Source organism: Dipodomys spectabilis, unplaced genomic scaffold, assembly GCF_019054845.1.
Source record: "Dipodomys spectabilis isolate Male_0828 unplaced genomic scaffold, ASM1905484v1 ptg000006l, whole genome shotgun sequence".
Taxonomy (NCBI): domain Eukaryota; kingdom Metazoa; phylum Chordata; class Mammalia; order Rodentia; family Heteromyidae; genus Dipodomys; species Dipodomys spectabilis.
In genome coordinates, this window is record NW_024870683.1 from 5,715,594 (window position 1) to 5,739,688 (window position 24,095).

The 24,095-nt window shown below is 41.3% G+C and overlaps 1 protein-coding gene and 1 pseudogene across 6 annotated transcripts; both read right to left on the reverse strand.

Annotated features, from left to right (window-relative positions):
* Window positions 1-396: 396 nt before the first annotated feature.
* Aptx (aprataxin) lies at window positions 397-16,661 on the reverse strand. 6 transcript variants are annotated; one of them, XM_042697764.1, is made up of 10 exons: window positions 16,586-16,657; window positions 15,371-15,483; window positions 13,825-13,941; window positions 9,870-10,006; window positions 8,196-8,242; window positions 7,878-7,964; window positions 6,750-6,809; window positions 5,796-6,022; window positions 1,737-1,840; window positions 397-660 (listed from the first exon to the last, which is right to left on the reverse strand). In XM_042697764.1, exons 3-10 carry the CDS (start codon window positions 13,857-13,859, stop codon window positions 506-508), a joined length of 852 nt encoding a protein of 283 aa, XP_042553698.1. In that variant the 5' UTR covers window positions 13,860-13,941; window positions 15,371-15,483; window positions 16,586-16,657; the 3' UTR covers window positions 397-505. The 6 variants fall into 6 exon arrangements, with proteins under 6 accessions (XP_042553698.1, XP_042553675.1, XP_042553682.1 ...); XM_042697741.1 differs by having other exon boundaries at window positions 7,662-7,964; XM_042697748.1 differs by lacking the exon at window positions 15,371-15,483 and having other exon boundaries at window positions 7,662-7,964; window positions 16,586-16,603.
* Window positions 16,662-22,454: 5,793 nt separating this feature from the next.
* On the reverse strand, window positions 22,455-23,692 carry LOC122123952 (annotated as a pseudogene).
* Window positions 23,693-24,095: the final 403 nt, after the last annotated feature.

The window sequence follows — 24,095 nt, forward strand, 5'->3', positions numbered from 1 at the left end:
AGCTGTGTTGCTCACAGAGAAGAACTGATGAGACAGACCTTCTAACATTGGTGACCTTGGATAGAAAGGAGTTGAAGAATCAGAATAAACTAGGCCTTTCCATGGATGGAAGAAGACTACTAGAAACCAGATTAAGGTCAAGAACAAGACTTCTCAAGACCTTCAGGATAAACAAGAAATCATTCTAGACACTTCAATGAAAAAGGGTGCTCCATGCCTCTGGGGAAAGGAAAAATAGAGGGAACAAAAATATAAAACAACCTCATGTCTGCATTAGATGAGTCAGAGTGTAGTTCTGCTCCCATTAGTCGAGCCTGACATGAGTCCTGGAGATGATGTTCAGGCATGTTCCACCTACCCTCAAGAATAAAATAAACTTTGTGACCAAAAAAAAAATAAAATGAAATGCATATTTTAATTGGGGAAGTAGTAGAAGTTCTCAGACAAGCCAGAACAGGTGCCAGCATTTCTCCACATTTGCAGCAGAGGTTGGGGCTCTTCAGCATCACTTTATCCAGTGCTTCCTGAGATGCTCTTTCAGCTGCGGAATGGAAGGCAGCAGTTGCTGACACTCATGACAACGAAGGGGCAGCTTCAAGAGCTCAGACGTCCCATCTTCAACAGTCACTCTGCCAGCCTCTTGCACCATTTTGATTATAGCTGCAATCAAAGACAAAAAGTTCAATTCTCAGTATCTCTAGAAACCCAATGTACAATACAAAAAAGAAAAGAAGACCCTAATCAAAACATCATGTATTCTTAAATCTGATAAGCTTGAGGTTAGTTTTCACATTGAAAAACTGTACTTAAGATTCTAAATCTGATCAACCTACATTTGTAGTAATACAGTCCTTCAATACACACTCCTGGCTACTCTGTCAAGGACTTAATATAAGTGATTTAGTCTTAGTTGGTCTCTGGTAAATAGTAGTAGCTCTACTCATTAACCTCTCTATAGTACTTAAGTTCCACAATGTATATACATGCTTCCTCTACACATAAATAGCCTCCCCCTGTTTGTTAACATTCCTAACATAAGGCAGTTCTCTTTCTCCTACCCAACTGATTCAGAAGAGACAAAAAAAAAAACTGTTTAAACCCTTATCTATAAACTTTCAAATAGTTTGGATATGATATGTCAAAATGTTCATGTATTAAAGGCTTGATCTCCAGCTAGTAGTGCTATTTGGAGAGAGAGTAAAAAAAACCTTTAGGAGATATGGCCTTGAAGGCTGTATCTTGTCCTAATTATATCTCCCTCCCTTCTTTTTCCTTCTCCCTCCCTTCACCTGATCATGATGTTCTGCCTCACCCCAGCCCAGAAACAAGAGCCCAATGGCCATGGACTAAAATCTCTAAAAAGGAAAAGAAAAAAAAAAAAAAGGTATATCTTTCCTCTAAGTTGTTTATGTGAGCTATTTTGTCACCATGACAAGTCAGAGTAACACAGACTCCACTAATTTTCATGAAAACCTCTAAGTCCCCTGTTTCTGAAATAAAATACTTCTTGACCCTGACATCCAGCTTACTAGCTCCCTCATGAAGGCTGCTCATATCAAAGTAGCAATCATATTACAATCCAAATATTCCAGTTGCTTTTGACACTGCTATCTTCATAGGAAACACAAAGTTCTATGTTTTGTTTTTGAGGCCGGGTTTTTAGTTAGCAAACAACTGAATCAAAGTAAAAGAACTGAGAAAAGGAAACAACTATGAAAACCAAGAAATAGGGTTACCTTTTGATTCTAGGAAGTATTCTGTATTGAAAGAATTCCAATGTTTTTTGTTTTTAAGGCAAGGAGAATCAAAATCCTGGCTGATCACATGAAGATGTACATGGCTTGTTCAAAATTAAAAAAAAAAAAGGACCATTAAACTCAATAAAAACCATGGCTTACCCAAAATGTCAATAGTAGAGTATGAGAAGTATGAGTAGAATCGAGTATTAATAGGATGTTCATTAAATACTATTCTTTAATTTAAAAATATTTGTCAGGCACCAGTGGCTCACTCCTGTAATCCTATCAATCTTAGGATCTCAGTTCAAAGCAAGCCTGGGCAGAAAAGTCCAGGAGACTTTTTTTTTTTTTTGTCCGTCGTGGGGCTTGAACTCGGGGCTTGGGCGCTGTCCCTGTGCTCTTCAGCTCAAGGCTAGTGCTCTATCACTTGAGCCACAGTGCCACTTCAGTTTTCTAGTGCCACTTTCAGTTTTCACGGACTTTCCTGCCTGGGCTGGCTTTGAACTGTGATCCTCAGATCTTAGCCTCCTAAGTAGCTAGGATTACAGGCATGAGCCACCGGCCCAGCCCAGGAGACTCTTATTTCCAACAACCCACCAAAAAGCTAGAAGTAGAGCTGTGGCTCAAGTGGTAAAGCACTAACCTTCCACACAAAAGCTCAGGGACAGCACCTAGGCCCTGAATTCAAGACCCAGGGCCAGAAAAGTGTGTGTGTGAGTGTGTGTGTGTGTGTGTGTGTGAGTGTGTGTGTGTGAAAAGTGTGTGTGTGTGTGTTTGTTTAATGTGTTTAATGCGTAAGTTTCCACTAGAAGCTGGGTGTGGTGGCCCATACCCCTAACTCTACAGGGTTTTTCAACTGTCTTTTTTTTTTTTTTTTTTTGGTCAGTCATAGGGTTTGAACTCTAGGCCTGGGCGCTGTCCCTGAGCTCTTCAGCTCAAGGCTAGCACTCTATCACTTGAGGCACAGTGCCACTTCCGGCCTTTTCTGTTTATGTGGTGCTGAGGAATCAAACCCAGGGCCTCCTGCATGCGAGGCAAGCACTCTACCACTGAGCCACCTTCCCAGCCCTATATTGTCTTTATTAACACAAAGTAAAACAATAGCAGCAAAAAGATGAGATGTAATTTCAAGACTTGTTTAAAACATTGTCATTTTTGTGTGTGCTACCAGATATAATGACTTCAGTTTAAATTCTATTTATTACCACTATAAACCACTGTCAACAATATTCATGTAATATGACTATGAAAGAGTAATATACTACTAAATTACCGATAAAAGATACACATATGTAAATACATCTATATGTGTATAAAACATATATGCAATATATAAAGAGAGAGATCACATTTGTATTTGTGAGTCTGTTTGAGGGAATTAGAGGTAAGGAAGGGAAACAGAATGTTAGAAGATGAACAATATCAAAATGCATTGCATTTGTGACTGAAGCTAGCAAAAGGAAACTCATTGAAAGCTGTTGACTAATAAGGGATAAGAGATGGGGAAAGTGACAGTGAAGGAGGACATCAATCTGATTAAAGCACAGTATGTAAATGTATGAAATTCCAAATGAAATTGTTTTGAACAATCAACATATATAAGATTATTAAACAGATCTTGTCTAGTGTACAGGTCCTAATAGGAAGAGAGAAAGCAAAAATATACAGAGGGTAAAGAAAGATGAATATGGTCAAAATATGCCATGTACACTTGTAAAAATGGAACAATGAAATTTGGGGGGCGGTTCTTGGGTTTTTTAATTGTGAAAATACCATATAGAGGCGTTACAATTACATGGGCAAGATAATGAGTACATTTCTTATCAAGCATTGTTGCCTCCTCCTTTGTTTCCCCTTCCCATCCCTTCCCATCCCCATCCTTCCCACCCCCAACTCCACCACCCCCCAACAATGAAATTTGTTGAGATTGGTTTTAGAAAGGATGTTGGGATGAGAGAGTGACAGAGGGTGAGAATGATTAATGTACACTGTGTGCATAGATGGACATGTCAAAATTAAGCCCTCTTGTACAATTAATTGATGCTAATAAAATTAGAAAAGAGAGAAAAAAAAAATGGGAGTGTCAAAGGGAGGGAGGAAGGGAGGGAAGGACAGACAGATATTTCTTTAAATGAGGTCTAACATATATTCACCCTATGGCCTATCAATTCCAATTCTATTTACCCAAGAGCAAATGAAATGAAATATGTCCATATATATATACATACATACATAACACATAAATTTCAAAATTATTATACTGACCAGAAAAAAAAGAGTATACACTGTATGATCTCTTTTGTATGAAGCCCTAGAGCCAACCAAAGCAATCTATGCTGAACGAAATCAGAACAATGTTTGGTAGTAAAAAGGGAATGAGAAGAGAGAGGCACATGGGAACTTTCTGGATAATAGACATGTTTTGTATCTTGATCAGTGATAGTGACATGACTATACATACATACATACAAATATATATATATATATATATATATATATATATATGTCCAAACTGACAAAAAAAATCATACATCTCAGAATGTCTGCATATTACTGCATGCAAATTTTGATGCAAAAAAAAAAAGAATTATTATGTAAAAGGTATAAAGTTTCAGTTCAGGAAGATGATAAAAGTTATGGAAATGATGTCAGGCACGGGTGGCTCACGCCTGTAATCCTAGCTACTCAGGAGGCTGAGATCTGATGATCGCGGTTCAAAGCCAGCCCAGGCAGGAAAGTCCGTGAGACTCTTATCTCCAATAAACCACTAGAACACTGGGAGTGGCGCTGTGGCTCAAGTGGTAGAGCACTCGCCTTGAGCTGAAGAGCGCAAGGACAGTACCTAACCCAGAGTTCAAGCCCCACGACCGACAAAAAAAAAAAGTTATGGAAATGAATGATTGTATTGTTGCACAATATTGTGTATATACTTAATGGCAATGAACTGAGCATTTAAAAAGCAGGTGAGTAGAGAGATATATGTCTGTAGTCATTTTTTTCTTTTTTTTGTGGGGGTCCAGTTGTGGGGCCTGAACTCTGGGTCTGGATGCTGTCCCTCAGCTCTTCAGCTCAAGGCTAGCACTCTACCACTTGAGCCTCAGTGCCACTTCCAGCTTTTTTTTCTTTTTGCTTATGTGGTGCTGAGGAATCGAACCCAGGGCCTCAAGCATGCAAGGCAAGTGCTTTACCACTGAGCCACCTTCCCAGCCCCTATGTCTGTAGTTTTAGCACTTGGGAGGCTATGGTGAGAGGATCACTCAAGCCCAGCAAGTTCAAGACCAGCCTGGGAAACATGGCAAGACTTCATCACAAAGCATAGATGATTAGTTAATTATAGAATAGACTAAAATGTAAATTCTACATTGTTTGTTTTACCACGTGTTTTCCAAAAGCTAGGCATGGGAAGGTATCAGTAGTAAAGCATATGCTTAGCATATAAAAACCCCTAACTCCTAACACACACAAATAAAGCTACAAATTCTGAAATCTGGTCTCATTATGTTCTTGCTTAGATCAAAGGAACTGTGGAGTTTCAGCCTTGCTTGCATTCTTGGAAAAAATTAATCATTCATTCCCAAATTCTTCTGAGTATAAACCAAAGAAAAAGAATCCCTGCACTTTTCTTTCATTTATTCTATGTACTAAGCTGCTCTTACAGAAGCTGTATTTGTTTCTTTAAGAGCAATGGTCCTTAATCATGGTATCTAATAGTCGCTGCTATAATTCCTCATGTGAGGGTAATAAATCAATGTATCTAATAGTAGCTGCTATAATTCCTCATGTGAGGGTAATAAAGCTGCTTCATCTAGTTCACACATTAGGCCCTCTAAGGTTTCCATTTAGAGGGAAATAAAGAACCATATAGGATTAAATGACAGACAAGCAGGAACTCAAAGCTCGAAGGCAAGTCAGGCAGAGGAGTGAAAACTTCAGCCCATATACCCACCTCACTACATCCCATCCTACTCCCTTAGGCCTCAACCTATCCTTATACCCAGTAAATGCAGGCTGGTCAAATGTACAAAAGCAGGAGGCACTAGCACTGCCAAGGCTTACCTCATGCTGGGAATGGCATGGTAGCCCAGTCGGAAACGAAGTTTGCTGCATCCAGCAAAATCTGAAATCACCTTTTCTCCCACAGTATGCATATGTTTGAGAAGTTCAAGGTGTTCACTGGTCACAGCCTTCAAACTGGAAATGGAGGCCCATGGCAAGACCAGCCAATGATACCGGGCCTTAGGATATTTATCCTTAATCACCACCACCTGCTCATCTTTGTAAACCTAGCAAAAGGGCACAAGAGAAAACATCTACTGAAAATCTTCTGTGGCTTGAGACAGTCATCAAGGTATTTAATTACCATGACAATCCTATGGGAAAAAATTAGCGTCCCAATTTTAAGAAGTGAGAGCATTTAAAACTCAGATAGATTGATAGTGTCTTACACAAGTCACATAGTTACAAAGTGGGAAATCTAGAGTTCCAACCCAGATCACATGAACTCCAGAGTCAAGTTTCCAACCATCAGACTAAACAAAATATGCCCATGATACACACTACAAAGTAATTCCCAAAGACATGATGCTAAATTTTCTGCAGACATCAATTCAAATTCATCCGCTCTGTGGAGCTCTAACAGATGTGACCACCTGTTAACCATCAAGAAATTAAAACAGTAACTAAAGGCTCCTCCAAGGATGATGCCCATTAGTCCTAGGGCAATACAATACTAGAGTCATGACACATTATCTAATGCTTCCCTAAAAGGGACATGAGGTATTTTAAATAACGCCCAGAAGTTTAAAAGATTAAAGACATGAAGGATATTTTCTTGGAGAACTTAGCTTTTCTCCAAAACCCATGATACTATCTTTTTTGCCAATGGCAAAAGCCATAGTGCAGTAAAACAAATCCCACTCAAAACAGCCAATATCCTTTTATTTCATTTGCAATTATGGCCTCTGTGGTATGGTCATGAAATGTACTTAAATTCCACAATTTTATTCTGACCTGCATTTTAGGGTCTTGCATAGAAATCTTCAAGCCTTGACTCCAGTGGCCCAGTGGTTCCTAAACAAAAAAGGACAAGATAAGCCGGGCACCAGTGGCTCCCGCCTGTAATCCTAGCTACTCAGGAGGCTAAGATCTGAGGATCATGGTTCAAAGCCAGCAGGAAAGTCCATGAGACTCTTATCTCCAATAAACCACTAGAAAACCAGAAGTGGTGCTGTGGCTCAAGCAAGTAGCATGCTCGCCTTGAGCTGAAGAGCTGAGGGATAGCGCCCAAGCCCAGAATTCAAGCCCCACGACTAACAAAAAAAAAAAAAACAAGATAAGTTGTAAATGTCAATAATTTAAATTTGGTATTAGCTACTGTGTGACAATGAAGTCCAACCAAACTTGGAAGTAAAGTTAGTTCTTGAAAATTACACTACTCTTCTTTAGTTCAACCTATTGCCCTTTAGGACCATGGACCATTGGTATTATCTTCCTATAGTCTGACATGGGTCTGTGGATGGAGGGCAGTAATGCCAGTAACTTATTTTTTGCCCTCTTATGCACCAACTACAATCTGTCCAAGTTCCCACCTTGACATCAGTAGGTGAATTACATGATGTATGAAAAGTATTCCAGAAAACACTCTGCTAACCTTCTATAGAAACATAAACAACGAACCTATTTTAGTGCTTCATGTTAAGTACACTGCCATTACTGCCCTGCCTTCCTTCAAGTGGCATACCTTAAAACAAATAAAGAGACATTCACCCAAGTGATATTCATGCCTCAAACAAGTGACTCTTTCATCATAGTTAACAGCCCTCATTATAGTTAATAACCCCCACACGTGTCTAGACTTTGCAGTGTACACAACAATTAAAGAGTAATTATATCTCATTTAATCCTCAATCATATTACCCTCACCTTTTTGGCAGATGCATCTTTCCCCTTCTTTGGGGGCAGAGGGTATTGGCTGGGATCAGCAGTCCCAGGTTCCTGCTCTGTCATAGGCTCAGCTTCCTGGGCAACATCTCCTACGGAATTGCTGTTGCCTGACCTCTTTCTCTTCCTGTGTGCTCCTAGGCCAGAGCTCTTTGCCTCTTCCTCAAACTCTACAATATATGGATAAAGTTCATTCACCATATAGAGAACCTGGCCAGGATGCAGCTTCATCTCTTGGTCCTTCCCAATTATGACTGAGTCAATGCTGGTGGGATTGACCCCTACCTATGGAATAATCAGAACATAATTATAATAGTAGTAACATCATTAGTAATATAGTCACTGCTATGTCAGCCACTTACTATGTGCCAATAATTCTGTTTAATGTTCATCTATACTACTCAGTCACTTCCATATGAAAGAGAAGCCTTGATTGATTGGCATAGACATTCTAAAGGAAATCCCCCAAGAAACCCATCAAGGATAAAACAGAAATCCAAGTTACAATATGCATACCTGCTTTACCTTGACATATCCCTTGTTACACTCTGCTTTCAACTGTACTGAAAGAGATTAGAGAAAAAAATAACACAAATGCAACAAAAACCAGGCAAGTACTTGCTTCTAGGATAATGAAGTCTTAGTACAGAAGGCAGTGGGACAGATGAGCAACTGCCTGATCTGCAGGTGGCTGGGTCTCTAAATCCCACCAGTGTTAAGAGCTACAAATCCCTTTCATAAAATATCTACTGGTCTGTGTGCTGTCTCAGCTATTGCTAATGTCCTATGAATCAGCCACAATGAATTCCTACACATTTCCCTTTGCCGGGACCCTTGGTTCTCCTGGATCACACACCCTGACAACAAAAAAAGTCTAAGCTCTTAGTGTAAGATCCTTAAAAAAAACTTCCAAGGGCAGGAGTATAGCTCACTGGTAGTGCTTATCTAGTATGTTCAAGGCCCCAGGTTTGATCCCCAGATCAAAACCACAACAATCAAAAAAAAAAAAAAAATCAGATGCTTTCAACAGAGAAAAAGGTAAAAGCATGTTCATGGAAAACAAAAGGAAGTTCAGCTAGTATTGAAATGGAAAGATTATTCTAGAAAGAGATTGCAGAGATGACAAATATTCTTGAGCATGTTTGAAAACAGGTAACATTAAGCACTCATGTTCACATAAGTGAATAAAGTATCAGGTTGAGATAGGGAACAAGAAGACATACCATAGCTGTAAACTAGATTGAAAAGGCAAAGGACTGGCTCCCACCCACAAATGTCCCTGCAGTGAGGAGGACAGAAACAGTGGCTACTTTAGTAGCTTGGACCTAACCTACTCAAACATAGCTTTTCTTCCCTGCATAAGGACTAAATCACAAAGAAAGTGTATTATCAGTGCAGATGACAACTGTCTAAGTCTAGAATGCTTAGGAGTATAGGATCACACTGCAGGCAGCAGTGCACAAGCCATTAAGTTTATGGGGGTGGGGGGGGTGGGGAAGTAAGAAGGTAAATAGTAAGGCTTTTTCCTAAGTGCATAAACCTCATGGAAGACGAAGTCTATTTATAAAATAGTATTCTTTGTGTGAGGCAAGATTTCTCAGATACAATTTCCATCTGAATACCCTAGAATTTATCTGCCTTGCTGCCAAAAGCACAATCTCCTGGGAAAGCAAGATGGAGGACTCAAATCCACCATTCTATGGTAAAAGAACAGATCTTGCCTGCTCACCCCTTCATCCTACCCTGCCTTGAATGTTACCACATTGGGCGGGTAGAATCAAGAATGGAAGAGGCGGGGCTGGGAAGGTGGCTCAGTGGTAGAGCTCTTGCCTTGCATGCATGAGGCCCTGGGTTCGATTCCTCAGCACCACATAAGCAAAAAGAAAAAAGCCGGAAGTGGTGCTGTAGCTCAAGTGGTAGAGCACTAGCCTTGAGCTGAAGAGCTGAGGGAGAGCGCCCAGGCCCAGAGTTCAGGCCCCATGACTGGACCCAAAAAAAAAAAAAAAAAAGAATGGAAGAGGCCTGGTGTTAGCTAAAAAAGCTTAGTTCCTGAGGCATTTTGGTGGGTGATCGAGGGGTAGGAAAGAATACGATAGGTTGCATCAAGAACACCCAGGAAAAGTACATTTCTTATTATCACTATTTCCTAGATACAAACATGATAATCTTCAAATTCTTATAGTTAGTTACCTTGCTGTCGAGAACATTTCTTATCAGTGATCTTGGTCTCTGGGCTGCGCCCAATCACAACTGTTTCTAAATGTGGAAGTTTGATTCGATGCTGTTGGCTGTCCTGTCTCACCAACCAGCACACCCGCATCATCACTCTGAGAGACAAAAGTAGAGAAACACTGAAATGCCCAATATGTTAGTTTTATTTTTACTATAACCAGTCCTCCAGGCCATACTCCATCACTACCATACATGTGATTTCTCAGCTGTTCATAAAGTAAGTGACTCACATGGCAAGTCTCAATCTTACCTATAAATCTGTGATGACAGGACTCAAGAGGCTGCTGTGAGGATTAAATTAGGTAATATATTTACCTCACTGCCTCAATCACCCTAACCTAAAATTAGCTATACATTTACTGATATACTGTGTGTGCTGAACATTTGGCTATATTCTGAGGTTCCATCAGAGATGAATAAAACATTGTTCCTGTGCTTGAAGAGCCTGCGGTACAGTGAGGCTTACAGACACATACCAATTATCGCAACATAAAGTAGTATGCACTATAAATGTTGAAATGCAGCATGAGCCCAGTGAGAGGACTGAGGATTAAAAAAAGACTTCATGAAGAACAGATTAAGTTTATGCAGAGTTTTAAAGGATAGAATGTAAGAGTGATGATATCCTTCAATTTTTACATTATCTATGTGTGTTAGTTTCCCTTTCTTTCCTTTTTGGTTTTGTTGGATTTTTGGTTGGGGGAGGGTTGGGGGAGTGTTGGATTTTTGGTTGGGAGTGTTGGGGGAGGGAATCTTCTTGTTCTTACTTTTGAAGGTACTGAACACTGAACTCATGGCTTTGCACTTACTAAAGGGACAGACATTATGCCTCTTAAGCTATCTCCCAGCCCTTTTTGTCGTCATTCTTTTTCAGAGATATATATATACTCTGGCTGGCCTGGACCATGAAGTTCCTATTTAAGCTTCCCATGTACTTAGGAAGACAGGCATGCACTGCTGCATCTAGCTATTGATTGAAATAAGTTCTCATGTTTAAGGCCTGGGCTGGCCTTGAGCTGTGAGTCTCCTAATCTCTACCTCCTGAATAGCTGGGATTACAAAGGTGAGCCACCAGTATACAGCATAGTTTTCCTTTCTTTTTTTTGGGGGGGGGTCCGGTTGTGGTGCCTGAACTCTGGGCCTGGGCGCTGTCCCTCAGCTCTTCAGCTCAAGGCTAGCGCTCTACCACTTGAGCTACAGCACCACTTCCAGCTTTTTTCTTTTTGTTTATGTGGTGCTGAGAAATTGAACCCAGGGCCTCAGGCATGCAAGGCAAGTGCTCTACCACTGAGCCAACTTCCCAGCCCCAGTTTTCCTTTCTTAATTAAAGTAATTTACTGATATTTTAACAATTTTTTACTCCCCACTCACAATAAATATGCAAATCTGTAATTTCTAAAGTGTGATTATGGCATCTTTGTATAATGTACAACCTACACAAGAATAAAGGGGCTGATGCTCTTTTGAAAAAACAACTTTAAAAAAAAAAAAGAGGGCTGGGAAGGTGGCTCAGTGGTAGAGCGCTTGCCTTGCATGCATGAGGCTTTGGGTTCCATTCCTCAGCACCACATAAGCAGAAAAAAAAAAGCTGGAAGTGGCGCTGTGGCTCAAGTGGTAGAGCGCTAACTTTGAGCTGAAGAGCTGAGGGACAGCACCCAGGCCCAGAGTTCAGGCCCCATGACCGGACAAAAAAAAAGAAAGAAAAGAAAAAACAACTTTTATAGGCAAATATTAGAATAGAAAGAAACAAGAAATTCAGAGGCAATATGAGGCCTGACAAAAAAGAAGCAAAGGAGAAAAAAGAACAGTCAAGAGAAATCTGGAGGATAGATTTAATTTCTAATGATATTTGGAAAATGACAAAAGTATAAAGGGAGGCAATAAAGATTTCTTTTTTTTTTTTTTTTTTTTTTTGGGTCTGGTCGTGGGGCCTGAACTCTGGGCCTGGGCACTGTCCCTCAGCTCTTCAGCTCAAGGCTAGCGCTCTACCACTTGAGCCACAGCGCCACTTCCGGCTTTTTTCTTTTTGCTTATGTGGTGTTGAGGAATCGAACCCAGGGCCTTGAGCATGCAAGGCAAGCACTCTACCACTGAGCCACCTTCCCAGCCGCAGTAAAGATTTCTAAGTTGGAAGATGGCTACTAACCACAATAAGGATACAAAGGAAGATGATATTTATGGATGGAGTAAAGGTAAAGAAGGTCCACAAATTGGTTTGCATGGCCTGTGGAAGATCCAAAAGTCAAGCTAGGATATACAGATATTAAATTCAGGAGAGAGGAACACATATATTGATACTTTTCATAGTATACTGTTACTTGTCATAAAAGTTGAGTCAAGGTGAAGGGTAAACAAAGGAGGAGGCTGCAATGCTTGGTAAGAAATGTATGCATTTTTCTGCCCATGTAATTGTAACCCCTCTGTACAGTATGTTCTCAAATAAAATAAAATAAAATAAAATTTAAAAAAAAAAAAAAAAGTCGAGTCAAAGAAAGAATAGCCAACGTGTTAGTTTTATTGTTACTATAACCAGCAACAACCTAAAGAGAGAAATTACTTATTTTGCTCAGAGAGTTTAGTCTTTCATAAAGGGGCAGAAAAGCTGATAATACAGTAGACAGAAAGCAGGGCAGAGCAAAAGCAGTAAGGAGCCCCTAAGGACACAACCCTAGTGACCTACTTCCTCCAACCAGGCTCCACCCTGGCTCCACCCTCTACAGTTCCACCACTTCCCCCAACAGTCTATTCAAGGTTTGAATCCAGCAGTGGATGAACCATTCATTAGATCAGACCTAATTGTTTCTGGAAGCACCCACATAGACACACCCAGACACATCCATCACTCATCTGAGTGCTTCTTAATCCAACATCAGAAAGAAGCAGAAACTGGCACCAAGGCTCACACCTGTAATCCTAGCTTCTCAATATGTTGAGACCTGAGGATTGTGGTTTGAAATCAATCCAGGCAGGAAAGTCTGTAAGACTCTTATCTCCAATTAACCACCAAAAAGCTGTGACTCAAACAGTAGAGCACTAATGTTGAGCAAAAAAGCTCAGGGCCAACGGGAGAGAGCAAGGGAAGGGGTAACACTGTCCAAAAAGAAATATATACTACCTGATTTATATAACTGCAATGCTTATATAACTAACCTTAACTAACCTCTGTACATCACCTTTATAAAAACAATTTTTAAAAGGTTCACATACAAGCCGGGCGCTGGTGGTTCACGCCTGTAATCCTAGCTACTCAGGAGGCTGAGATCTGAGGATCACAGTTCAAAGCCAGCCCGGACAGGAGAGACCGTGAGACTCCTATCTCCAATAAACCACCAGAAAACCGGAAGTGGCGCTGTAGCTCAAGTGGTAGAGCGCTCGCCTTGAGCTGAAGAGCTGAGGGACAGCACCCAGGCCCAGAGTTCAGGCCCCACAACCGGACCCAAAAAAAAAAAAAAAAAAGCGAGGGGCTGGGAATGTGGCTTAATGGGAAGAGTACTTGTCTAGCATGCATGAAGCCCTGGGTTCCATTCCTCAGCACCACATAAACAGAAAAAAGCCGGAAGTGGTGCTATGGCTCAAGTGGTAGAGTGCTAGCCTTGGGCAAAAAAAAGCCCAGGGACAGTGCTCAGATCCCAAGTTCAAGTCCCAGGACTGGCAATAAATAAATAAATATTCACAGAAAAAAACAAACTCAGGACCTGAGTACGCACATGCGCGTGCACACACACACACACACACTCAACTAGCTAAAAAGCTGAGATTTAATATAATCATTATAAGACAATTGCCAGGTTTTGAGCTTCAGAATAAAATTAAAGACTAAAGTCAAAGAACATTTTTTGTCAACAACTGTATATGAACACACATTAATAGAAACATTAATATAATGTAGGTCAGAAAAATTCAAAAGGCATACAGCAAGTCTCTGGGAAGGAGCTGATGCAAGAACATGAAGAATTATTTGTAGGGCTGAAGCTGTAACTCAAGTGATAGTGTGTCCATCTGTACAAGGCCCTGGATTCAATCCTCAGTACTGGAAAAAAAGGAAGAAAAAAAAGACAGCTGTAAATCTAAAATCTTAAACCTGGACCCTATATGATAATGGTACTACAAGCAAGTCCTATTTTGAAATATTGTATTTTCAAGGTCTATTTTTTATATTTGCTGTAATTGATAAATAAGCAGGTGATGGACTAAGAAGTAAGAAATGTCTTCAATGGGAATGGAAGGAAAAAAGTCATGTGGTAACTAATGACTCCTATTGACAATTAAAAAAAGAAAAATCCAGCAGGAAGGCAGAAAGCAAAGATAGGGAGGAATCCAATGGACAACTGGAATTATGGTCGGCCCTTGAAGGGTAACTATCTCTTTGGCTCATACTCAACTAATACATAACCAAACATTATATTCCCTCAAAGTTCTGAAGTTAGATGTTGCTATTCACTAATCCCTAAGAATACATACTAATATACACTCAATCATTATACATAATACATACTAATGCATACTCAAACTATTCCCTCAAAGTTCTGAAGTTAGAGGTTACTATTCACTAATCTCTATTGAACAATGCTTACATAACTAATCTTAAACAGTATTTTGGCTCAGTTTAGCCTCCAGACTCAACTTCCCAGATCATAGGGTTTTAGAAAATTGGGAACTCAGGATTTTTCTGAATCTCCAATTCAGTCCCTCCAGTAAAACTCAATAAACTGCAAGCTATTTGACAGTAAAAGTCATGCCTATTTTTGCTTATCAATTTGCCTCTAACATTCAATGCAATATTTGGCATATAGCAAGCATATAATAAATATTTACAAGTGAATAATGATTGAACAACCCTATCCAGGTTCTCCTCCTTTTCTTCAACTTGCTCCTCTTCTTATGGTAGAATCCTCAAAGAAAGGAGGTGAGCATTCTACTATCCTCTACTTTTTAAGCTAAATTTTCATTTTTAAGCTCTATACTTTTCACTGCAAAGTTGTGGGAATTTCTCAGAAAGAAAATTTTGATTGTGTCGTTAAGAGGATTACATCTTAAGTGATTTGACAGGCCATCCAAGGCCAAAAGTGTGGAGCACTATTGTCTAATAGAATTTTCTGCAATGATGGAAACCTTCTATTCTACCCTATGCAGTAAGGTGGCCCCTATATGACAGCTAAGCATCTAAAGTGTAACTAATAAAACAAGGAACTGAATATTTCACTTTAGATTTCTTTCCTTCCACTTAAAGTTAAGAAACTACATGTGGGGGGGGGGGGGGGGGGGAGGCTGGGAAGGGATGTGAAGGGTAAATACAGGAGGAGGCTGCAATGCTTGGTAAGAAATGTACGCATTATCCTGCCCATGTAATTGTAACCTCTCTGTACAGTATGTTCACAAATAAAATAAAAAAAAAAAACTACATGTGGCTAGAGAACCGTTATGTGGGAAGCCAGAGAGAGAGAAGCCAGTTAGAAGACCATGATATTTCAGGTGAAAGATGATAAAGCCTAATAAAGTAGGACAACACAGTCATCCTCCTTATTCACAGTTTCACTTTCCATGGTTTCAGTTACCCACAGTCAACCATGATCTAAAAATATTAAACATAAAACTCAAGAAGCAAGCAATTCATGATTTAAATAACTTTTTTAATATATTGTGATTTTTGTTATTAAACTAATTTATAAATTTAATTTCTTCATAGACATGTATATTTAGGGAAAAACTATATAGATTTTAGTATGTTCTAGGTTTCAATCATTCACTGATGTATCCCTTATAGTAAGCAAATGTTGCAGTAGAGACAGACTAAAGAGCACAGATTTAGCTGGTAAAACTAATCAGGACTTAGTGATAGATCTAATAAAGTTAAGTGCAAGGAAGATTGAGTTCAGCCTCAGGTCTCTGAATTTCAACTGTCTGCTGGACTTAATGACAGAAATGTCCATTAGGGTAGTCAGCTGTGACAGTTAATATCAAAATGTCACCGAGTGACCTAAGACAAGTTATTTAAAGTCAGCACTAAGGTCATTTCTGTGAATAGGATTAAAGCAGAAGCTGCAGACTTGTATGAAGATCCTTCCAAAGTCATTACTGGGCAACTAAATGAAAGGGCATAAATCTACATTGTCTCCCCCACAAGGACAACTCCTGACTTCAGAGTTCTATAAAATCACCAATAGAAGTCAAATTTCCAAAAGACTCCAAACGTGGGCCCCATAATTCCACACAAATACTACTCCCCCCTCCACACACACACACACACACACACACACACACACACACACACACACACACACACACACACACACACACACACACACACACACTCTTTATTATCTATCACTGGTCTGTCTGGGAAAAGGCTTGAGCTCTCAGGAGAGTTCTGCCTTCTCGGGAAGGCCGTGCCCTCTCTGGTTAGACAGTGCTTGCCATCTTCTTTCTGCTTGTGTTGCTAACAGCTCGTTCCTGGTGTCGGAAACACGCGGGAACAGACACGAAACGAGGCCGAGACGCGCGTGGCCGTCTAACACGCTCACGGGAGCAGGAGGGGAGGCTGGAGCAAGGCTTGTGGCGAGACAACCTCCGAGGAGTCGCTCAAGGTTTACCGCTCACGGCTGGCAGCCGCTCGGGCCTAAACCCCGCACGCGCCTCCGACCCCGCCGGCGGACGAGCCGGGCCGACCGCGTTACCTCCAGTGGACGGGAAACAACGCGCTCACGACACTCCGTCCGTCCGTCCCTCGCCGCTTCCGGCGCTGCGTGATGGCATCACAAGACGCCCGAGCGCAATCAGTGACGCCAGAACTGCCTCTCCGGGGATTGGCTGAGAGGGATCGCCCGATGCCCGGATGTAAAAGCGCCGGCCCAGCCAGTCCGACCGCGGCCCCCGGCGTGGTTTCTGGATGACGCTCTCTGGGGACATCTCTATGAACAGGTCTCTTGCCTTGAGGTCGCTGCTCCGTCTCTGTCGCTGCCTCCTTCTTTGAGTTGGGAGGGACTGCAGGCAGCAGTCTCCTCTGTGGCCTTTCTACACGGTCGTGCATCCCCTTGTCACCCTCGTAAAAAGTAGCTCGCTGTATTCAAGGCCCTTTGAAGCTGCAGGCAGGGCCTGCTGAAGTATGGCCACCCCTTCCTAAGCTGCAGCCTGCAGGCCGAGGGCGGTGGAGAGGAGAGAGGCAGAAGGGCACCTAGTACGAGTTTTGTTTTTCCTGCTTATATAAGTGAATTGCGTGGAAATTGGGGAGTAGAAGAGCAGAAGCTGGAATGAGATGCTTGTACTGATTTTTACAGCTGTTTCAGGATGTTCCCTAACAGTCATGTACTGCAAATTACTCAGAGGCATTTTGGCAGATGAAAGGATTTCTAAATTCCTATCTGGTGAGGGAAAGCATAATGTACAATTTTACTCAAACGCAATGGGAACTGGGCCTTAAGAAGTCCCTTTTTCACTGGGAGAGAGAGAGGGGTGACATTGTCCAAAAAGAGATGTACACTTTACCTGACTTACGTAACTGTAAACCCTCTATACATCACCTTTATGATAGTTTTTAAAAATACTAAAATCCTTCCCCCCACACCCCTTTGGTGCCGGTACTAGGGTTTTTAGGGCCTAGATGCCATCCCTTAGCTTTTTCACTCAAAGCTGGTGCTCTTAACACTTGAGCCAGAGCTCCTCTATGGGCATTTTGCTGGTTAATTAAAGAGTCTCCCAGACTTTCCCCGGGTGGCTTTGAACCTCAGTCCTCAGATCTTGAGATGCTATCCTCAGACCACAGGTGGTGTGAGCCACCTGTGTCCAGCTCCCTCCTTTAAAAAAAAAATATTACTTATTTGAGACAGAGTCTCACTAGGTAGTCCAGAAAAACCTGCTATTCACTATGATAGCCCATACTGACCTTCTCCACTTAATCATTTTGGGTTGGCTTCCTAAGTGCTGTGATTACAGACATGCACCACCATACACAGCTTTAGAAGTCCCATTGCTTGATCAAAGTGGAATATTGTTTTCTTCCACAGCAAAGCAAACTTGACTGTGTACTTACGACAATGAAGGTATCAGAGCTGGAAAGAGGAAGGGAAGCTCCTCCAGAAAATAAGGAAGAGAGACTTCCTTTTTTGTTAGCAAAGAAGATACATGATTATGTTTGGTTCATACTAGGAAGTAGAGAAACACAGGAAGCCTCTTAGCAGCTATTGCAAGACTCAAGACTAGAGAATGTGGTTTCAAGTGCTACAGATAAAAAGAGGCAGCTCTGATGGCCTAACCTGTTTTGTTGTTCCCTCAGAACTAAGCTTTTTAGCCTCTGCTTCTACTGCCTTGCTTTGTGTGTCTTGCAGCTAAGAACTGTGAGATTGGCAGATTTTCTTTTTAATATGGCCAGCTGATTAGGTCTAGCCCATGTCTATAGTGTAGTGGCCAGAAAAGCAAGGTCTTTCTTGGGACACTGCATGGCTAAGGACGTGACAAGCAATTAAGACTTCTACCTATTTCATATTGTTGTATGCCTAATCTCCAGAACTTTTTCAGCTTGTAAAACAAAGTCTGTCAGATGAACAATTCCTAATTACCACCTCCTTAACCTCATCTAAGTGAAATCATACAGTATTTATCTTTTTGTGACTAATTTATTTCATAGTATAAAGTCCTCAGCTGGGCACTGGTGGCTCACGCCTGTAATCCTAGCTACTCCGGAGGCTGAGAGCTGAGGGTCAAGATTCAAAGCCAGCCTGGGCAAGAAAGACTGTGAGACTCCTATCTCCAATAAAGCACCAGAAAAGTGGAAGTGGTGCTGTATCTCAAGTGGTAGAACGCTCACCTTGAGCTCAAGAGCTGAGGGACAGCGCCCAGGCCTAGAGTTCAAGCCCCACGACCGAACAAAAAAAAAAAAAAGTCCTCAAGTTTCATCTCATTGAAGTATGTGTCAGAACTCCTTTTTTCTTTTTCTTTTCTTTTTTTTGTGGTCCGATCGTGGGGTCTGCACTACAGGCCTGGGCGCTGTCCCTCAGCTCTTTAGCTCAGTTCAAGGCTAGTGCTCTACCACTTGAGCCACAGCGCCACTTCTGGCTTTTTTTCTTTTTGCTTATGTGATACTGAGGAATCGAACCCAGGGCCTCATGTATGCAAGGCAAGCGCTCTACCACTGAGCCACCTTCCCAGCCCTCCTTTTTTCTTTTACTTATTTTGCTTTTGCAGAAACTACAGTTAAAACTCAGGACCTTGCACTTGCTAAGACCCTACCACTCTAAGCCATGCTTCCAGTCCCTTTTGTTTTGGTTATTTTTTAGATAGGGTCTCACTTTTTGCCCAGGTTGGTTTGTAGAGCAATCCACTACTTAACGCTTTCCATGATGGGTTGACAGATCATGTTCAGCTTTCTCTGTTGAAACAGGGCCTCATGAACTTTGTTTTTTCTTAATTAGATTGTATTTACATAAATTTCACAAAATTCACAGTATTGTGGGTTAGTGATATTTATTTACTTAAAGTCACATAACATTTTAACCTTCTTGAGGCACATTGTCATTATCAGCCACATGAACTTTTGCCTGGATGTGAGCACTGCACTCAGCTAGAACTTCCTTTTAAAAGATGAATAATATCCATTGTGGGTTTGGAGTTGTGGCTCAGTTGGTAGAAAGCCAGCCAGTGAGAAGAAGTGTCAGATACAGAGTTCAAATCTCGGTCGTAGACCTAAGAAAAGAAAAATATAACATTGCATGTGCACCATATTTGATACATTTATCCATTGATGGGTTGTGTGATACTTTCCTCACCACTGTGATCTGATAATCAAGGCCAGCCTAAGCTATGTGGCAAGATGCTGTCTCAAAAAACAAGACCTGGGCTGGGAATGTGGCTTAGTGGTAGAGTGCTTGCCTAGCATGCAAGAAGCCCTAGGTTCAATTCCTCAGTACCGCATACACAGAAAAAGCCGGAAGTAAAGCTGTAGCTCAAGTGATAGAGCGCTAGCCTTGAGCCCAGAGAGGCTCAGGGACAGTGCCCAGGCTTAGTTTAAGCCCAAGACTGGCAAAAATAAAAACTAAAAAAAACAAACAAACAAACAAAGCATGACACTGGTCGTTCATACCTATAATGCTAACTAATCAGGAGGCTGAGGATCACCATTCTGGCAGGAAAATCCATGAGAATCTTATCTCCAATAAACTACCAAAAAGCTGGAAGTGGAGCTGTGGCTGAAGTGGTAAAGCTCCAGCCTTAAGCAAAAGAGACAGCACCCTGAATTCAAGCCCCAAGACCAGCACAATTTTTTTTTATCCCCCTCCTCCAGCACAATTTTTTTTAAAACAGGAACTGAGAATATAATAAGAAGCCTACCTAAACCAACAAGCCAGGAGTGGTTGTACATGCCTGTAATCCAAGCTATGCAGGAGCAGAAGGAGGAGGAGGGTCTCTAAGGCTGGTTATAGACAAAAATCTATCTGAAAAAAAAGCAAAAATAAGCAAAATAAGAGCTACAGACATGGCTCAAATGGTAGAGTGCCTGCCTAGCACGTTTAATGCCCTTAGTTCAAATCCCAGTACTACCAAAACAGGAAGAAAAAAAAGCCTGCACACTAATCCTGTGCTGCCTTCCTCCCGTCCCTGTCTTGCTTCTTCCTCAGTCTCCCACTACTCCTTGGAATCATCCCTAAATAAAAATCTCATGTGAGTGTCTGTTTCTGGGGGAATGGAATCTGAGGCTCTTCTGACCATGTTCTAATGACTTCATTTCATTTTTTTTTTTTTTTTTTTTTTTGGCCGGTCATGGGGCCTGAACTCTGGGCCTGGGCGCTGTCCCTCAGCTCTTCAGTTCAAGGCTAGCGCTCTACCACTTGAGCCACAGCACCACTTCTGGCTTTTTTTCTTTTTGCTCATGTGGTGCTGGGGAATCGAACCCAGGGCCTCATGCATGCAAGGCAAGCGCTCTACCACTGAGCCACCTTCCCAGCCCCATTTTTTTTTAAAGACAGATTCTTGCTAGGCAGCCTCCGTGAGCCATAAACTCACTATATAGCTCAGGTTTGACTTAAACTCACAATCCTATTGCCTCAGGCTCCCAAGTGACGTAATTATAGGCATGTACCAGTGTTCCCAGCTCCTTTGTTAACTTCTTTATGTCATGGCAAAAAGATAAAAATACAGTATTTACGGAACACACATGGGTAAGTTTAAGTAGACTTGAGGAGGCCTATAAGAAACCTAATGGAAAAAAAATCATTACTTTTTAAATAAATATAATAAGATTTTTAAACAGTGTATTTGAGGGCTAGAGGAGTAGCTCAGTGACAGCATGCACAGGTTCTGGGTTTGATTCCCAGAACTGCAGAATAAATAGTACTTTGGAAAATGTTGATTTGGCTAGGTAGGAAAATAAAAGATTTTTAACTTTCATGATAAAATAGCTACACAGTTTCTTATTAATATCGCTTAGTCATATTTCCAAATATTATCTTTTAATCATATTTCCAAATTTTAGTAGTCATACCTGTAATTGCAAATTAGTAGAACAGTTCTGTCCAATAAACATGATATAACCATAGACTTTACCCTACAATTTACTTTAAGTCATCTCCCTATAATTTGTACTTTATTATTTTTGACTCCTCTACCTTAAAGGTAGAAATTCTACTGTGTGCTGACTTCATAGTTTAACTCTCTAAAGAATTTCCAAGTTTTTCGGATTAAGTCGCCGCAATCCCAAATATTGATATGCATCATCAAGAGACAATGTCAGAACTTTTAATTCAATTCAGTAATACTTATTTGTGTTGTGTGGGGGAGGGGGCGGTTATCCTGGTGTGTGAGAGAGTGAGAGAGCGAGCAAGCAAGGGAGAGACTGGGGAGAGGGAGAGGGAGAGGTAGGGAGAGGTAGGGAGAGGGAGAGGGAGAGGAGTGGGTTTTACTTTACTTTGTTGTACCAATCCCTTGGCTTGAACTCAGAGGCTGGGTGCTGTCCTTGGGCTTTTTTGCTCAAGGCTAGTACTCTATTACTTGAGCCACACCTCCAGTTCCAGTTGGTTTGTTGTTTTGTTTTGTTTTTAAGTTTATTGGAGAGAAGAGTCTCATGGACTTTTCTGCCTGGGCTGGCCTAGAATCAGGATCCTCAGATCTCAGCCTCCTAAGTAGCTAGGATTACCGGCACTAGCCACCAGCACCCAGCAGTATTGGATTTTGAACTCAAGAGATATGATTACTTGGAAAAGTAATCTACCATTTGAACCAATCCTCCAGCACTATTGCTTTTAGCTTATTTTTTAAATAAGGTCTCGTGTTTTGTCCAGAGCTAGCCTGAACCACAGTCATAATCTATGCTTGGATTTCAGGCATGCACCATCATGCCTGGCTTACTGTTTGAGATAGATCTCACTAACATATTACCCAGGCTGGCCTTAAGCAGTGGATCTTTCAGATCTCTGACTTACACATGGCCGGGAATAAATACACAGGAATCTCTTCTAACTTGTCCTGCCTTCCACTATCTTCATTCCCAGGCTTATACCAGCAATATTTTTTTTCACAAATAGACCTTCTATTTGACACGATTAAAAATCTGAATTTTTAAATGGATTCTTGGACTGGTGGTGTCTATCCATCAGCTTATTCGACTTTAGCACCAGTCTTGTCACCAGTAGCTCTTCCAGAACTACCATCTTCCCCATGAAGTTCCATGAGTTTTCCCAACTCAAACTTGGGCTTCTTCGGCATTTTTACTTTTCTAACAAAGACATCACAAAGTAGATAAATAGTCTGGCAAGTCTTTTTCTATGTCTTTCCAAATGCTTTCTGGAATGGGTTAATTTTTTTTTTTTTTTGTCAGCTGTGGGGCTTGAACTCTGGGCCTAAGCACTGTCCCTGAGCTCTTCAGCTCAAGGTGAGCTCTCTACCACTTGAGCCACAGCACCACTTCCGGTTTTCAGGTAGTTAATTAGAGATAAGTCTCACAGACTTTCCTGCCTGGGCTGGCTTTGAACCCAATCCTGAGTAATTAGGATTACAGGTGTGAGCCAGCAGCATCTAGCATCTGGCTTTTAACTGCTTTTTTTTCTTTTTCCTTTTCTTTTTTTTTTCTTTCTTTTTTTTTGCCAGTTCTGGGGCTTGAACTCAGGGCCTGGGCACTGTTGCTGAGCTTCTTTTGCTCAAGGCTAGTACTTTACCACTTGAGCCACAGCGCCACTTCCTGCCTTTTCTGTTTATGTGGTACTGAGGAATCGAACCTAGGGCTTCATGCATGCTAGGCAAGCACTCCACTGCTAAGCCCCATTCCCAGCCCTTAACTATTTCTATGCACTTCTCAGGTCATGATGTCCATCATCCTCTTCCAGATCTGGCAGACTTGCTGATGCTGAGCATAACAGGCACTTACATTTTTTAGTAAAACCAACACAGGCAAATGAAGCAAATAACTGCCTGTAGTCTTGACATCAACATGAGCTTCAATCCTGGTCTGCTACTTTTTGATCATGGAGCACATTTTGTTCCAAGTGAGCTCCTCCATGCCATGGAAGCTGGTTAGGCAGTCCTTGCCCTGAACAGCCTCAGTTAATAGCTTGAATTTTCTAAATTTTCATCATTCTGTAGATCAGCGAGGCTCACTTCAAGCTCCCAAACCTTGAGGCCATCAGATGCAAATTTGGTTCCTTGAATTCTCATGACTTGTGTTTTCTTAATATTTCTTATACAGAACATGGCCAGTGCTTTCACATTATACAATCTTTCTTAGAAAATGGATCAACCACTTTCTCCTTGGCTCCCTTTTTGCTGACTTTTGTAGGGTGCTTGTTCTTGCCAACTGCCATGGTGCTACTCAGAAAGCCAAAAGGCTATACCAGCAATATTGAATTTCCAACTTCCACCCCAGTACATGGCTCTGTTGAATTCCCTGATGTTTGTGCTATCTAATCTAGAATGTTCTTTTTTTTCTACCTAATTCACATTTGGCTCCTCCAATCTATTCACACTGCAAGTGAAGAAAATGATTCAAAGTACACAAACTGATCGTGTTGTGCACGCGCACGCACACACTCACACACACACACACACACATTCACACTTAAACCCTTTCATGGAAAATGCTTCAAAACACAAACCTGATTGTGTTCTTATACCACATCTTTTTTTTTTTTTTTTTTTTTTTTGGGGGGGGTGTCCAGTCATGGAGCCTGAACTTTGGGCCTGGGCACTGTCCCTCAGCTCTTCAGC

Bases quoted from the DNA above. Each gene is read 5' to 3' on its own strand.
- Aptx (XM_042697741.1), bottom strand. From the start codon at position 13,859: ATGTTCTTGCATCAGCTCCTTCCCAGAGACTTGCT. The intron at 1,841-5,795 runs GTAAGCCTTGGC...ATTTTGAACAAG, and splicing joins CATGCCATTCCCAGCATGAG to CCATGTACATCTTCATGTGA. The intron at 661-1,736 runs GTAACCCTATTT...CTTTGATTGCAG, and splicing joins ATACTTCCTAGAATCAAAAG to CTATAATCAAAATGGTGCAA.